The following is a 17,182-nucleotide window of genomic DNA, read 5'->3' on the forward strand; positions in this document are numbered from 1 at the left end:
ATAATTATTAGGACCCTGGGCAAAAAGTCCCACAGGGCCCTTCTGACCAACTTGAATGAGCCCTTCGGAGGCCATCATTACTCTGGGCCTACTTTGCCTGTTGATAGAATGTACATGTGGGGCCATGTCTTCTACCCTGAGCCATCCCAAACTATCAAAGTGAGTTGGAATTAGGCGGGTCATGGGTTTAAGGGCGAGAAGTTTTTAGTGACTTTGAGATGTTGGAGGAGAACCAAGAGGTGCAAGCATAGTCACAATGGCATTGAATGAGGGCTCCAGCTAGAGAGCACTTTTGTTGACAAAAGAGGAAATCCTGCCCAAATATACTGGGTTCTTGCCAACACAATGAATCAGATTGTTTTGTAATTAAAATGTAAGCACTTTAATGGCTACACACATGTAGGCTACTGTGAACTACAACAGAGGAATATATCGGTGCACCAACTCTACATAGTCCAGCCTTGCTGTCACTGCTGCTTTTGATTGATTTAAGGATGACTTTATTGGTCATAAATGTAAAGTCCTGGGGACTTGTTTCCATTGTGGTCCTATGTATTCAATTCATGCTTGCTATGCGAAAATGGCCCCTGTCCAAGTAAGTCTTAACCTACCCCCCCCCCCCCCCTCCCCTTTTATTCCTTCTCTTGTACATATTTTTTCACTCTTCATACCAGTAACCTGTAAGCTGATTGTATGACGTTCTGTATAGTAGTGTGTATATCTGTCTGTCTCTTATATGTCATCATGATTTGTGTGCATGGGGATCTCATCTTAAACAAGCTCAGTGCTTAATTCCAGTTTAGTAGAACTTGTATTGTGAATTTGTACTTCCATCATGTACTGTTGTTCTCATGTCTTACTAAATAAAGTACATCAATCAATCAATCAATCAATGCATTTAAATCAAAGTCCATTATAACCATTGAGCCAGCTAGCTCTTTCTCTTGCCACCAGTGTTGTGTCAACTTGTGTGTGTGTGTGTGTGTGTGTGTGTGTGTGTGTGTGTAGGCTACTGTAGACAATTGGAAACACCTGCTGATCAATTAATCCTGGCACTACTCCCATGAGTCACTCCCTCATCTCCCTCCATCTCTTGAGTTTTGTTGGAGCTGTTTTAACTGCAATAAACCTGAGTTTCCCTTTCCTGCATCACTAGCATGCTGCTTCTAGATTTACAATAATCTTACAAGATTCACTCAACTAGACCTCGTTTACTCTGTCAGAACTCTCTGACCCCATTTTAAGCTATGTTAAGCAGCTGTAGTACCATATGATGTGAAGCTTACAGTATGTTAATGTCCTTACCCTTATATGGTATAAACAGAAAAAGGTGCAGTGTGTTGGTTTGGTCAGAGGGGGGAGCTGTTTGACAGCATAACTCCCCCCAACCGACCAGTAGTGAAGGAGGTGGGGAAAAATCATTTTAAAAAGAGAAGAATTTCCTGATTGAAGAACCACACCTCAAAACACACAGGACAGACAGGACTGAGTCCAGTGTCCGTTTATTATTAATTTTATACTTTGCTTTTTGTTCTTGTTTTGCCGGTGGATCCAAAAGAAAAGGGGTGAACGACATATAGAGGTGAGTTTGGCTGAATGAGGAAAACCTCATTTATACGGACAAGCGACACCGTGGTACTGCGGAGTATATATTATTATGCATGAGGAACGGCGGACACGTTACATTATTACTAATCTGAGTGACATGATGACATGGAAACAAAGGCACTTATGTGTCTTCTTAAGTGTTTACTATGTGGAGCTGAAGTAGTGGTGTTTATGATGGAATAACTTGAACGTAACATACATATGCTGGACAGATGTATTCAGTGTTCTAATACAGGAAACCACAGACCAATAAAGCTCAGTTTTGTGTGGTATGTATGTATGAGGCTACAGTAAAATCCTCGGTGTACATCCATGTGTATCTCTGACTCTGAGTGACTCGTACAGGTCTAGGTCTGCATCACTCTCAGAGTGTACGATTTTACTGTGTAGTATAGCCTTCATGTAGTGTATAGGCTACCTACTGTAGTATAGTAACTATGTACACTAGTACAGAATAGTGCAGTAGTAGTGTAGATGTACAGTAGTACAATAGCAATGTAATAGTAGTAGTAGATCTGTAAGAAGACTAGAATAGTGTGCTCCACAGAGCGCAGATCTCCGCCAGGCAGGGTTGCCTACCCAGGGCTGTGTCAACTTGCAGTCGTGAGGTGGGTAACAGGTTAGGTGGGCACTAGGGACATCTGGGCACCTCGATGAAAAATTGGCTATTTTGTCCAAAAATGTAATATTTGAAAAATGGTCTTAATGTAAAATATACATGATGTGAACATGCTTAAACATTTGACAATTAAGGTCTAATATTTCTTCAAATGCTACAAATTGCTACAAAACCTGTATATCCAGTCATTTTGGGGCATAAACGAGAAGTTGAAGGATAAATTTAAGTCTGATAATGATTTACCGTGCATTTTCACATCATGAACAAAATAGCCAATTTTACATCGAGGTGCCCAGATGTCCCTAGTGCCCACCTATCCTGTATCCGTTTGTGGTGCCCCCTATGAGCAGAAGTGAAAGCGTTTTTTTAGAGGTGTGCTTGTCTTTGTAGAAGCCCCTCGGTGTGATTGGATGTTATGATATACTGTAACCTAAGTTGTTTTTTTGTTGTAAGGAATAGGCCGTGCTCACAAACATTCAGTCATGTGACCAATGACACACTGATCATATTACTACAGAGATAATGTGTCCCAATCTGTGTGAGATTTGGACAAAATATGTAGGAGTAGTATACCAAAAAGTGTGTTTTGAAGAAAATGCTAAACGGCGGAAAATCTTGTCAGGCGGAAATTGTTAATACATCAGTTTATTGAACGTGCTTTCAGGCTGGCCTTTCTTTACATTACATATACATTAGTATAACAACAGTATCTAGGTATGTACAGTATTACAGTAGTACGTAAGAATAGTATGTACAGTAATACACTAGTATGTAAGTATGCATGTACTGTAGTACACAGTAATGATTGTGTATCTAGGGAGAACGTGTGAAAATGGAAAATGTTTGTTCCATTTTCACTGCTCCAAGCATCAACGCGTGCTAGGAAACAATGTCAGGCTGAACTGAACACTTAAGGAAACCATGTTTTCTAAATATAGTGTGTGTCTTCCTCCCCAGTACGCCAGGTCTTCTCCTCACTGACTCACCCAGCAGGCAGCAGTGGGCCTAATTTATGCTCCCGTCACCGAGAACGGACGAGAGAATAGCAGACCTACAAGCTCACAACGCGTCGCGTCCGCGACGCGTTGTGAGCTTGTGGGTCTGCTATACGGTGCTCAAGTATGAATGGGGGCTGTACTGGACCCAACCATCTCAGCACGCTGGCTGGCTCCAAATTAAAGGCTTGGATCCATTTTAGGGGGAAGTTTGTACTCAAGCAGGCCTGGAGTCAGTGGTTTGACAGTGTGGTGGTGATGAAACAGGGAAATACTGGTATAATTATGGTCGCTGTCGGTTGGAAACCTTGTATGTCCTTAAACCATTCCCTTTTCCAGGACATGTGTGTGGGGTGGGGACTGTGTTCCAATGATTCCAATGTATTTGTCACAACGTGCACGTGATACCTTTTAACTGGTTTAATATTTAGAAAAAACTTTATTTTATTTTACGTTTTTTCCAAACATAGTGGAAGTAGCAGATCTACAAGCTTACGACGCATCACATTGCGACACGTTGTGAGCTTGTAGATTGGCTATTTTCGCTACTTTTGCTACGGATTGAAAACATTTGAAAAGGTTTACCTACATGATGACATGGTGACGCCTGTTTAACCACTTAAACCCCAGCATCCGTATTGTGGGGAAAGCTTTTGCAGAAAATAGCAGATCGACAAGTAGATTGACAAGCTGCTTGTCGGATTACAACTCTAGGATTGTAAAAAGTGTGTGTGTGTGTGTGTGTGTGTGTGTGTGTGTGTGTGTGTGTGTGTGTGTGTGTGTGTGTGTGTGTGTGTGTGTGTGTGTGTGTGTGTGTGTGTGTGTGTGTGTGTGTGTGTGTGTCTGTGTGTGTGTGTGTGTGTGTGAATACAGCCTCATCACAGCTTGATGTGAGCTCCAACCTTTAGTTGTCTGGGAGTTTTAAAGTGACTCATTTCTTATCTCCCAGGGGAACCATTTTGTCGCTAAGCAACCCCAGTCAAAATTCTGTTGATGGTTGGGTTTTGCAGTTGTTGCCGTGGTAACGTCAGTTTATTGAACATGCTTTCTCAGGCTGGCCTTTCTTTTTACTAGTGGTTCTCAATGGGGGTCCTTGAGGGGGTTCCAGGGTGTCCCTGCAGCAAAACCATGTATATCGTTAATCTACAAGCTCACAACTTGTCGCAAGTGAGCTTGTAGCTTGTAGGTTCCTTGACTCAACCACCAGTGTGACGTTGGAGTTGAAGTGGGACATTACCTGCTGAGAATGTCTCTCTTTCCCACTCTTTCTCTTTCATTTTCTGTCTCTCCTTCCTGCTTGGACTCAATGTCTCTGTCTGTCTGTCTGTGTGTCTGTCTGTGTGTCTGTCTGTGTGTCTGTCTGTGTGTCTGCCTGCCTGCCTGCCTGCCTGCCTGCCTGCCTGCCTGCCTGCCTGCCTGCCTGCCTGCCTGCCTGCCTGCCTGCCTGCCTGCCTGCCTGCCTGCCTGTCTACCTGCCTGTCTGTCTGTCTGTCTGTCTGTCTGTCTGTCTGTCTGTCTGTCTGTCTGTCTGTCTGTCTGTCTGTACCTGGCAGACTGTCTGTCTGTCCCAGCCAGGTATTGTTTATCAGTGTGTACTGTAGTGATGTGTGACCGGAGGTTGCTGCTCACCCAGAGACCTTACCTCATCCTGCTGTACAGATGAACATGTGACCCTTTGACCCTCTGTTAAACACTCACTGGCCCTCATTTATCAACGCAGCGTATAAACCGGCTTATATTTTTCCATATATTCGGCCGTACACCAACGTCGAAGTCACATTTATCAACGAATCCTACACAGCCAATCCTGGCGTACATCAGGTCGGAGCTTTGATAAATCTCACGTCTGAAAACGAGCGTCATTTAAATAACACGCCCTTAAATATTCTCAAAACGCCCCGATTTTACGACATGAAGAAGAACCAGAATACGACCAAAGACATCAAAAGCCAATAAGAAAGAGTTTCCCCCGATCGCCTCGCCTCGCTGCCTGTCAAGTCACACACACACACACGCACACACACACGCCTCTCTCTCTCTCTCACTCACACACACACACACACACACACACACACACACACACACACACACGCCCACGCCCAACTGTGTCTTTCATGTAATCCGTAGCGGTACAATCTTTGTCACGTAGGCTTGTAGCCTACATGAATGACATATTATGATACCAATCACATCGCCATGAATGGAATACGTTTGTATATTAATTTATTTAACCCATACCGAGCAGTGCACAAGCAGTCATGTAGGATATTCCCCGTGAGACTTGGACGGGCGGCAGTGATTCCGCCACGTTAATAAGAGATTGGAGCATCAGGTTTATATCGTTAACCCAGCCAGGTTGTAGTCTTCAAAACTCTCTATGACATAACTCCATAACATATGACAAGCTACTGTAAGTTTGTACACCTCACTGTCCATGAAAAGATCGTCGGGAGTCCCGACCGCGGGACTCCCGAGTCCCGACGCAAAAGCGCTCGTATATTTTGAAAATAGCAGATCTACAAGCTCACAACGCGTCGCGATGCGACCCGTTTTTGAGCTTGCAGATCTGCTATTTTAAAATAGCCAATGCAACTGAATGACTGTTAAAGCAGTTTGTTTAAATTACTTTATAAAATGTTATATTTTCACAGGGATTATTTATTAGTGTAGATATACATTTAGGAGTGGATTATGTGTCCAGATGCCTGTCAGACAGTCAGACAATGCTGCTCCGCAGGTCTAGAATGGAATAAACGGGCGCAGCCAACGTCAACAACTGGTCTCGACCAGATCTCAGCGTATGGTAGGATGAAGCCCACGTCAGGATATATTGATAAATGCCGAAAGGTGCGGTGATCTCGCCGTACACCCATTATTTGGGCTGCACCGCGTTGATAAATGAGGGCCAGTGTGTCCCTGAAATGTTTCTCTCTCTCTCTCTCTCTCTCTCTCTCTCTCTCTCTCTCTCTCTCTCTCTCTCTCTCTCTCTCTCTCTCTCTCTCTCCGTGGGAGGTGATGAGACAGTATTAATGGAGGTCAGACTAGAGATGTTGAGTCATTGTGGTTTTGGGTTCATTTGGTTCATGTAGTTGGTTGGTTCCACCGTATTTCCCCTCTCTCTGCCGTTGTTGGAAGTGGAACACTGACAAATGAAGCCCAACCCAAGACGTTGACACTTTTCACCAACGTGACTGACCTGAATTTTCCGAGCGTGTGTCGACGGTTAAAAAGGCAGTTTTTTCTTTCTTTCTTTTTGCTCTCTTAACGGCCCACATGTTGAGACCATCATGAAAGAGCGGCGTTGTTCTCTGGAAGGTTTCAGACCTTCCACCTAACGGACGAACTAACACGCCACTGAATGAGCACCTCTCTTCTCCTCTCCACCTCCTGACTAATCTGTCCATCTTTCTATTCATCTCGCTCTAGTGACCTAGTCTTTCTTTCAAAAAATTACAGCTAGGCCCATATAACGGTTTGGCCGATATACCTGGCATTTTATTTGACTTCTTTGACGACATCGGTGCCGGCAATTATGCAGCCGATGTGTCCTGAGTTTTAACCGCTTTAAACATGGCGTCCCTATTTTGGGCATGTCATTATACAGTCATAATAGCAGATCTACAAGCATATCTACAAGCTTGTAGATCTGCTGTTTCAGAATTTTCTATTTTTGAAACACTAATCAATACGTTTTTCAAATTGATTAGAATTGATTTTGCTTTTTTTTTATTACATTCATTCATTCATTCACTCACTCAAAAATGAAATGAAAATGAATGAAAAAACATCAGTAATCGGTCGTCTACGACTGGCATGGGACCCACAAATCTGGCATCTCTCTGTGAATACTGACAGGATGTTTACGTGAAAACAGAGTTGTAAACAGTGTGTGTGTCACTGTAGTCCTGGTGTTGTGTTACGTGGAGAGCAGGGAAGAGCTACTTAAACTTTCCTACTCCATAGTGAGAGAGAACAGGAAATGGAGTGGTTAGTTATCGTTTCTGTGTACAACTGGGCACTTTACCGTCCAAAGCTCACAGTTAGTCAGACCATTTAGTAACAGTAATGTACAGCAGGGTGCTAACCATTAGCTTTATATGACTTAGTAGTTCTACAAGTCAGGGTTTTGGCATTTTTGGTGTACTAGGTCCTGGTAGGATAGAAAAGCAGCAGTACTAGAGGTCCTGGTAGGACAGAAAACCAGCAGTTCTAAAGGTCCTGTTAGGATAGAAAAACAGCAGTACTAGAGGTCCTGGTAGGATAGAAAACCAGCAATACTAGAGGTCCTGGTAGAATAGAAAACCAGCAGTACTAGAGGTATTGGTAGGATAGAAAACCAGCAGTAATAAAGGTCCTGGTAATGTAAGGAAATGTTCTGTAGTGTATGAGGTTGTAGTTCAGACCAGTGATGTCAACCTCTTTGATTGCTGTGGGTTTCAAACCTGTGACTTTTCGGTCACAGTGACAGGATGTTGTCCTAAATGAGCGGAGTCACACATTGTGGTTTCGCCAACAATGCTGGTGTTTGTCTGTGTCTGTGTGTGTGTGATTGTGTGTCTGTGTCTGTGTCTACAGTATGTGAGTGTGTGTGTAACTCATCTGATTAAGCAGTGATCATGTGGAATGTTGAGTCTGAACCTGTCACGGGTCCTTATGGGTGGTGTGTTGACGTGGGTTGTTTAGTTGGCGTTTGTGTCTCTCTGGCTCAGCTTGATGACATCATGCTGGATGTCCTTAGTTCCCCATCTGAACGACCGTTAGACAGAGATCCTGTTGATGTTTAACGCACGGCAAACACACACACACACACACACACACACACACACACACACACACACACACACACACACACACACACACACACACACACGTTCTCTCTCTTTCTTTGATCCAGTTGATGTTTAACACACGCACACACACTCGTATACACGTCACGCACACACTCTCTCTCTCTGTCTCTCTCTCTGTCTCTCTATGTCATGAGAGCAGTAGTCGTTAGTGTGCTGTCTTTGGAATCATCAGAGAATCATCAGTTAGACAGACAGGCAGGCAGGCAGTCAGGCAGTTAGAAATGCCTCAAATTCAAAAAGAAACATAATGCGTAGTTTAAGGGCAGATATAAAACGTTATCTCCATGTTTGGTTCCATTCTGGAGTTTACAACAGCACTCAGAAGCACCATCAAAACATTCCTACTGTATCAGATGATGCTGGAACTTCTGGACGGACTCCAGACTCTCACTCCGCTGTACGACAGCGTCTCATTATTTTATTCTGACACATTCTGATGAGAGCACATCACATGAAGGAGAAAGATTCATGGATGAACGTGAGAACACGTTTTAATACAACACAGTGATAATGCCTAGTTTATGCTTCGCCGCGCAAACATGGCCGATCTATAAGGCCTTATAAGAAAGCTTGAAGCAAGGATTAAACAGCACAGCAATATGTTTCATACATAACCAGCGTCAGGTCGGATGTAAAGTCATATTATGCTGTCTTTTATAGTATGTTACCATATTTTTTACCCTATTTTAGTAAAAATAGGGTAACATAATAATATATAGTAGTCTATTCTTCTGCCTACACATACGTCATGTCCCAGTATGAGCGAATAGCGGAAGGGGATCAACATCACGTGATTCCCTTGTTTGATTTTTGCTGTTGATTTTATGAAAAAAGTGGTCTGACCGTCCATCTGTCTGTCTGTCTGTCTGTCTGTCTGTCTGAACAAGCAAATACTGATAAGTTGTTGTAATCAGTGAATCAGATGATGACATACATCATATCATACCCCCTTGTAGCAACTTGTTGCTTGCATTTCTGTGTGTGTGTGTGTGTGTGTGTGTGTGTGTGTGTGTGTGTGTGTGTGTGTGTGTGTGTGTGTGTGTGTGTGTGTGTGTGTGTGTGTGTGTGTGTGTGTGTGTGTGTGTGTGTCAAATGTAAAGATAACATTAAGCTAGCGTTAAGCTGACATTAAGCTAATGTAAAGCTAACGTTGAGTCTACTGTACACACGTCTCCCAGGAACTGGATGTAAAACCCTCTACTGACTATAAATGGACTCTCTGTGTGTGTGTGTGTGTGTGTGTGTGTGTGTGTGTGTGTGTGCGTGTGTGTGTGTGTGTGTGTGTGTGTGTGTGTGTGTGTGTGTGTGTGTGTGTGTGTGTGTGTGTGTGTGTGTGTGTGTGGTGAGTCCACCTAGCTTGGACCACACCCAGTGTTTAGTGCAGTGTGTGTGTGTGTGTTATGTTGTGTGTAACAGTGATCGGTGTGATTCAGATGCTGTGTGGGAAAGTGGGAAAGTGAAATACTTTGTGTGTGTACTGCTGTGTTGCAACAATCCACACACACACACACACACACACACACACACACACACACACACACACACACACACACACACACACACACACACACACACACACACACACACACACACACACACACATTCCCTGTGTTTCCTCTCTGTCTTAAACACACACACACACACACACACACACACACACACACACACACACACACACACACACACACACACACACACACACACACACACACACACACACACACACACACACACACACACACACACAGCCTGAGGGTGTGTATACTGTGTAAGTGCATGTGTTATTATGGGATGTTTAATCAGAGTGTGGGTTGGTTGCCCACAGTAACACTGCAACATGCACGCACACACACATTCACAGGCTTTTAAAAACATGTAGCATGGTAAAGGGTAAAGTCTCCCTCTCATTTGCACACACACACACACACACACACACACACACCCCCCCCACACACACACACACACACACACACACACACACACACACACACACACACACAAATGCCAGTGGTAAACAGGAGAAAGTACAGTCCAGTGATCAAAGTCCTGTTTACTGCTACGTGTGTGTGTGTGTGTGTGTGTGTGTGTGTGTGTGTGTGTGTGTGTGTGTGTGTGTGTGTGTGTGTGTGTGTGTGTGTGTGTGTGTGTGTGTGTGTGTGTGTGTGTGTGTGTGTGTGTGTGTGTGTGTGTGTGTGTGTGTGTGTGTGTGCACGCATGTGTGATGTTTAAACTGGATAACAACATTCCTCTTGTACTGGAGAGAGAGGGAATGAATATGAAGGGAACAGAGAGCTGAGAATACTGACTCAATGTAAAGTAAGTGTGTGCGTGTGCGCATGTGTGTGTGCGCGTGCGCATGTGTGTGTGCGCGTGCGCATGTGTGTGCGCGCGTGCGCATGTGTGTGCGCATGCGTGTGCGTGCGTTCGTGTATTATATTCAGATTAGTATAAAGCACCGTGTAACCTTTTTTGATAAGCTCTTTATGTTATTATCATGGTCATTTGATTTCAAAATATACAAACCAGTGTTTTAGGACTGGTCACTGGGAACTCCCCAGCACCACTGTAGTATTCTGAAGTGGGAACAAGCCAGTAAGTCTTCTACTGTTGGCCACTCATCAGGTTTTAGGATGAATGCCTTGCCCAGGGTTGCATGATCCCAGATTAGGAGTACAGCAGTTAATTTAACTAATTGATTGAATCGATTATTACAAAAAAAAATATTTTAAGTAGAATTGTCAAACAATCGCATGCTCACAATGGGTCAGGATGAAAACCGTTGTGAGCTTGTAGATTGGCTATTTTAGCTATGTTTGCTTGACACTGTTGTACAATTAAGTATAAATTAGGGCTTAAGTGGTTAATCAAACTAATGAATTTAGTCGATTATAAAAAATCTGGGTTTTTTTCACGTTGATTCATTGTTATAAAAAAAACACGATTCTCAATTAATCGAAAAAGTAATCAATAGAATAATCGCAAAGAAAATAATCAATAGTAGCAGCTCTACTTTGCTGATTCAGAAAGATGCTAGTTATGCTATGCAGATGTCTGTTAATTACTTGTTCACATTGTGTTATGGATGTTATTTTAGGTAGCAAGGAAGCCACCCTCCTGAGAAAACTCATTTTGTCCGCTTGTATCCGTGATCTTGTTATTTCAGTCATGACCCACTCTTCATTGTTTTTCTTTGTACTCTATTTACGTGACCATGTACCCTGTTGTGTGTTGTTGACTAGGGTTCAAACTGTTTACTCTGATCTTGAACTTTGCAATTTGCTCTGGATAAGAGCATCTGCTAAATGCCTAAATTGTAAGCGTTGTGCCTACTATTGTATGGACGGTTACTAACAAGTCTTTCTGTGTCTTCTTCAGGACAAAAGAACGTCTGCGCGTGGAGTGGACATTACAGGACACCTCGGATACCACAGCCTGGAGCAGAAACCCTTTTATATCATACGGACACTGTCAGATTGGAGACTTTTCTTTCCCCTTTCTTTCTCGGAGGCTTTGGTATCTGAACTGAGGTCAATTTGATCCGTTGAGTTCAACGGCCTTTCTTTTGCCCTTGAAGACCATTTGAAGACACGTTGTCAGTACCAGCTCTGTGACCCAGTGGGAATTAAAGTGTGACATCGTTTCTCTGCTGTTTGCATGTGGATGTCTCCTTCATTTGGAAGCGTTTTCTTCACCTGACTCCATCAGCATCTTTGTGGATCTATATTTTTGGGGGGGTTCCAGCTGAATGCAGTCTTGACGGCACATTTCCAATCCCTAGGTGATAATATATCTTAATAGATATATATTTTTATAATATTTAGTTTGGAAGCACACTGTTATCTGAATGCCCCAGAACTTCACCCAGGGAGCAGGTCCTCGTCCAGGCTGCAGGGCGGCAGCAGAGAGCAGCCGAGCACTGGAGACGCGCGGGCTGGCGATGAGCGAGTTCTGGCATAAGATAGGATGCTGCGTGGTGGCCAAGCCTCCTCCGGTAAAACACACACGCGCACACACACACACACACACACACACACACACACACACACACACACACACACACACACACACGCACACACACACACTATAGGCTGGGTGCGATTTAGTCATATTTTATACTTTGGCTATTCAAAAATAGCAGATATACAAGGTCATAGCCCGTCACTTCGTGCCGCGCTTTGAGCTTGTAGATCTGCTATTTTTGAAATATCGTTAAAACTTGTAATCTTTAAATATATATATATTTTTTTAAAGCGGAATTTTTAACTCAAATCTTTGCTTCTGGGGGGTCCCTGGAACAAAACTATTTTGAGATGAGGGTCCTCGGCCAAACGCGTATATATTTTGGGGGTCCTTGACATAAAAAAGTTTAAGCACCACTGATATAGCAACATACGTTTTTCATGAAACTGTTTGGATTTAGAAGACATTTTTAGAATCGGCCTCAGGTCTTAATGGGTTAAATGGCTAAAACAGCCAATCTACATGATCTACAAACAGACACCGTCCTTGTGAAGCTTCAAATGTGTCCATGTTGAATGTTTCATTACCAAATAGTTTGGCCTGTTCCAAGTGAACGTGAACGTGGTGAAACAGATTCAGATGTCCATGTTGAATGTTTCATCACCAAATAGTTTGGCCTGTTCCAAGAGAACGTGAACGTGGTGAAACAGATCCCAGACCTGCCTGGTACGCTGCTGGAGCCCCATAACTTAAACACGTTACACAACAACCGCACAATATTTATACCCCTAGTTTCCAATAAACACTAAGTCATGAATTTTAACATGGAGGGCAACACACGGACGCACACGCGCACACAGTGGTGGAAAAAGTACTCACATTTTTTACTTAAGTAAAAGTATCAATACTGCAATGTAGAAATACTCTGTTACAAGTAAAAGTCTGGAATAAAAAATGTACTTGAGTAAAAGTACAAAAGTATTCGTATCAAAATGTACCCAAAGTACTCATTATACAAGTTTTCAAATGTATAAAAATCTTTTGAAAATAGCAGATCTATACAAGCTCACAATGCGTCGCATCGCAACGCATTGTGAGCTATTTTCAAATGGCTGAAATGTACGGTTGAAGTGGTTACTGTATGTTTTCTAATAATAATCAAAATCTTCAAAGTAACTAGTAACTAACTAAAGTTTTCAAATATTTTTTGTGGAGTAATGTTTGCCCCTGAGATGTAGTGGAGTAGAAGTAAAAGCACTGAAAACTGGAAATACTCTGGAAATACCTCAGAATTGTACTTAAGTACAGTACTTGAGTAAGTGTACATAGTTACTTTACACTACTGACACACACACACACACACACACACACACACACACACACACACACACACACACACACACACACACACACACACACACACACACACACACACACACACACACACACTTTCTCCCTCTCCCTTTTCTCTCTCTCTCTCTGCAACAGCACACTCCTGTATGTGCCAAGCTGTTATATAAGTTTTTTATCTGAATCAAGACGTGCAGCTGGCTGCCAAATCTTTACACAATCCTTAGATAACAGCTACACACCACCCTCCTGTCGCTGTGCCCTGGAGCAAGGCAACGTCCCTCTGTTAAGCCACATTCATACTCTGTAGTACAATGGTGTCACTTGCCGTCTTGTGATGGATAAATTAAGCACTGAACCCATTAAAACCGGGAAAGCATCTTTGTCATTTTAGATTTTAGCGTTGGCTATTAAAAAATAGCAGATATACAAGCTCACAGCACGTCACTTCGTGCCGCACTGCAAGCTTGTACATCTGCTATTTTTGAATATTTTTGAAAAATCTGTGAAAGTGTTTGAAAATCTTTGACTCATTTTAAATTTCTTTACACAAATGTTCTCTTCTGGGGGGTCCCTGGCACAAATCATTTTCAGATGGGGGTCCGTGGCCAATTTGGGGGGCATGAAAAAGCTTGAGAACTACTGATTTAGAAGGTATTTGTAGAATCGTGTTAAACCCTCTATACTTAGTACATTTTACGAGTTGGCTTGGTCCTCTCTTTTCCTCCTTATACACAAGTAAGACGCGCGAACGCGGTAAGCGAACGCAAAAAAAGAAAAAAAAGAATGAAAAAAAATATTTTAAAAAAAGTAACCAATAAAAAAAAAAAATTTTTTTTTTAAATCTGCGTTAAAAGGAGCATCTTAGAAAAATACAAATTCACAAAAAAAAAACTTGGAATGTTTTTGAACAATTCAACAAAGTGTTTGAAGTGCCTGTTTCACCCACTTCCGGGGGGCGGAGCGATTCGGGCACTTTTCATTTAACATGGGGTTTCAATGGGGAGTTTTTAGGAGCCTTCTCCGGGGCGTGGCTTCCGGGGGAAGGGGCGGGCTTAAACGCAACCTTGACAGGTGTGTTCAGTTTTCAAAGACCTTTCATTTGATGTATGGTACGTCTAAATTGGACATTTACTTATCTCAGAGGAGCTGCACACAGGCAGTGCACACAGAGACACAGACGGAGACACAACCCGAGCAGGGTTACATAGTAAGCTCCACTTGGTCGGAGGCGCGGCTTCGCCGCGCCTCCTCCCGCGTTCGCAACCAAATATCTTTTGCTGTTGCGACGCGTTGTGATCAGCTATTTTTGGCAAATGTTCAGTTCACCCCATGACTAGGTTTCAACTGGTTAACCACTTGACCTGGTGTCCCTGTTCTGTGCATGTCAAAATGTTCAAATATTGTCTACACTTTTCTAAAATCTATGAAAATATCAAATATAGCAGATCTACAAGAAGCTATTTCCCCTATTTTTGCATGCACATCACCGTCCGTCATGCGACAAAGTTTAAAAAGAGGGCATAAGTGGTCCCATCTTTAGTGTTAATTTCTCTGTGACTCTGACTGAACATCCTCTGGAAGGCAGAAATGTTTGTCTGTCTGATCATATCTGTCCGTATGTCTCCTCACTACAGCGTCTAAGGGTTGAAGGTTATTGTCGGACAGACAACAAGTTGTAAAGCACGTACATCAAATAGTTTAAGTGCCAGGTGCAGGGCAGAAGCAAATCAATCAATGAAAAATAGAGTTTGTACGCTGGGTCATGCTCCAAAAGATGAAGGGTTTATTTACCATCAGTAATAAACCATTGGTAATAAAACCCTTAATCTTTTGGAGCATGACCCGCGGACTCTATTTTTCATTATAATCGTTGGACAGATACTGTACATGAATAAAAACCTAATGGAAGCCGATGTCCAAACATATCATGGGGGCTTCTTTGAGCCTGTACAATGTAGCAGAGACAGCAAATGGTCCTTAGAGTCAAACTGGGGACTCACTGTCAGGCATTAGAGCCCATGTGGAACGGCTAGCTGGTCGCCCCAAACATATTATAATTCTACATCAAATTCTACATTCCTGTTTGTTTTCATGCAATTTGAGAAGGAAAGCAGAGAGAACAAGCAGCTCCTCACAGCAGACAACAGGGTTCTGTCTGACAAATGGAATCATCTGATAGTTGTTTTGCAGAAACGCCTCACAGTCATTTCTGGTACGAACAGGTTTTTGGGTCCGATGCTGATCCCGAATTTTAGTCCCAGCCCAGTCCTAGTCCCAGCTTTTGACTGAAATGCACTTTTTTTTAAAGCTTTTCTTGCCTTTGTTGTCATAGTGTAGAGCACTGTTTTCCAAACAATGGGTCGGAGACTCGGTACCCAAGTTTGGGTCATGGACCCATTTTTATGAGTCACTACGAGTAAATATCCCTTTTCATTTCATTTCTTCAACCGCGGCCAATTGCTTTGGCCGATAAAGTATAGTTTTTGACCGCGACGGAGGCGCGCCGTCTCAAGCGAACTTGAACCACGAGAGGCACAGCCGAGCAAGCTCAGGCGAGCGAGTCGCCGTGCCGAACGTTGCGAAGTTCGCTTGAGCTGACTCAGCGCCGTTCGAGTTATGTACAGATAGGGACAGAATCGTAAATCATGTTTTGGGGTGAGCGTTTACCCCATCTGTCACTCAAAGTGACTACTGGCCAATCACAGCGGTGATCTTTTCCAGGACTTCCCAGGACCTGTGCATTCCCAATTTCTCTTTTGGGTCTCGAGCTAAAAAGCTTAGGAAACACTGGTGTAGAGAGGAAACAGAGAGAGACAGAGAGTCAGGGAGTGACATAAGGTCCGCCCGGCCAGGGAATGGAATCGGGGACTCACTTGTCAGGTATCAGAGCCTATGTGGCACGCACCTTAACCATTTGGCTGTATCAGCGCAGCTGAAAAACTTTCATTTAAGTTTCTCTTTGAGAACATTTAACTTACAGGCAAACAAAGACAGAACAGAACAGAACAGTTGTGGTTCTGTTCTGGTTTAGTTGTGTTGTTACTGAGTCCAGATGGACTCACTTTGACAGATTAGTTTTTTATAGAGATTAAGTCATGGAAATTCTCCCTCTCTCTCTTAGATTCGCACGCGCACTTGCGGCCGTGTGTGCTCGTGCATGCGTGTGCGTGCGTGCTTGTGCACGTGAAAAATTGACATTCTCACACACACACCCTACATGTTTTATGTGATTGGCGTACAATGAGGGGACAGGCACACACACACACATACGTTGCCAGTGATAGGGATTGAACTCTACAATTACAGGAATATCACCGCTGCCAGTGTGTGTGTGTGTGTGTGTGTGTGTGTGTGTGTGTGTGTGTGTGTGTGTGTGTGTGTGTGTGTGTGTGTGTGTGTGTGTGTGTGTGTGTGTGTGTGTGTATATTTTCGTGTGTGTGTGTGTGCGTGTGTGGAAAGAAACTAGTGGTACAACTTCCTCTTCCTGTTTAGCAGCGACCTTTAACCTCACCAGCAGGCCGACGCCTTCTTCCTGTCCTAGCCTGCCTGTCTTCCTGTGTGTGCGTCCGTGTGTGTGTGCGTCCGTGTGTGCGTCCGTCCGTCCGTGTGTGTGTGTGTGTGTGTGTGTGTGTGTGTGTCCGTACGTGCGTGCGTGTGTGTCCGCACGTGCGTGCATGTGTCCGTACGTGCGTGCGTGTGTGTCCGTACGTACGTGCGTGTGTGTGTCTGTACGCGTGTGTGCGTGTGTGGTGTTTGACCAACCAAGGAGGGAACTGTTTGTTGCATAACACCACTGG

The 17,182-nt window shown here is 43.4% G+C and overlaps 1 protein-coding gene across 2 annotated transcripts in view; it reads left to right on the top strand.

Annotated features, from left to right (window-relative positions):
* The first annotated feature begins 1,459 nt into the window (after positions 1-1,459).
* Positions 1,460-17,182, top strand: part of cdc42se1 (CDC42 small effector 1) — a 28,005-nt gene continuing 12,282 nt past the window's right edge. For both annotated transcript variants that reach the window (XR_013934029.1, XM_080442012.1), the window contains exons 1-2: positions 1,460-1,582; positions 11,448-12,063. Coding sequence is in view for 1 of the 2 variants with exons in the window: in XM_080442012.1 (XP_080298138.1) it covers positions 11,917-12,063 (147 nt within the window). In the remaining variant the exon portion in view is untranslated. The remainder of the gene's footprint in view (positions 1,583-11,447; positions 12,064-17,182) is intronic.

The sequence above is a fragment of the Gymnoscopelus braueri genome (assembly GCF_963280865.1).
Source record: "Gymnoscopelus braueri genome assembly, chromosome: 11".
Taxonomy (NCBI): domain Eukaryota; kingdom Metazoa; phylum Chordata; class Actinopteri; order Myctophiformes; family Myctophidae; genus Gymnoscopelus; species Gymnoscopelus braueri.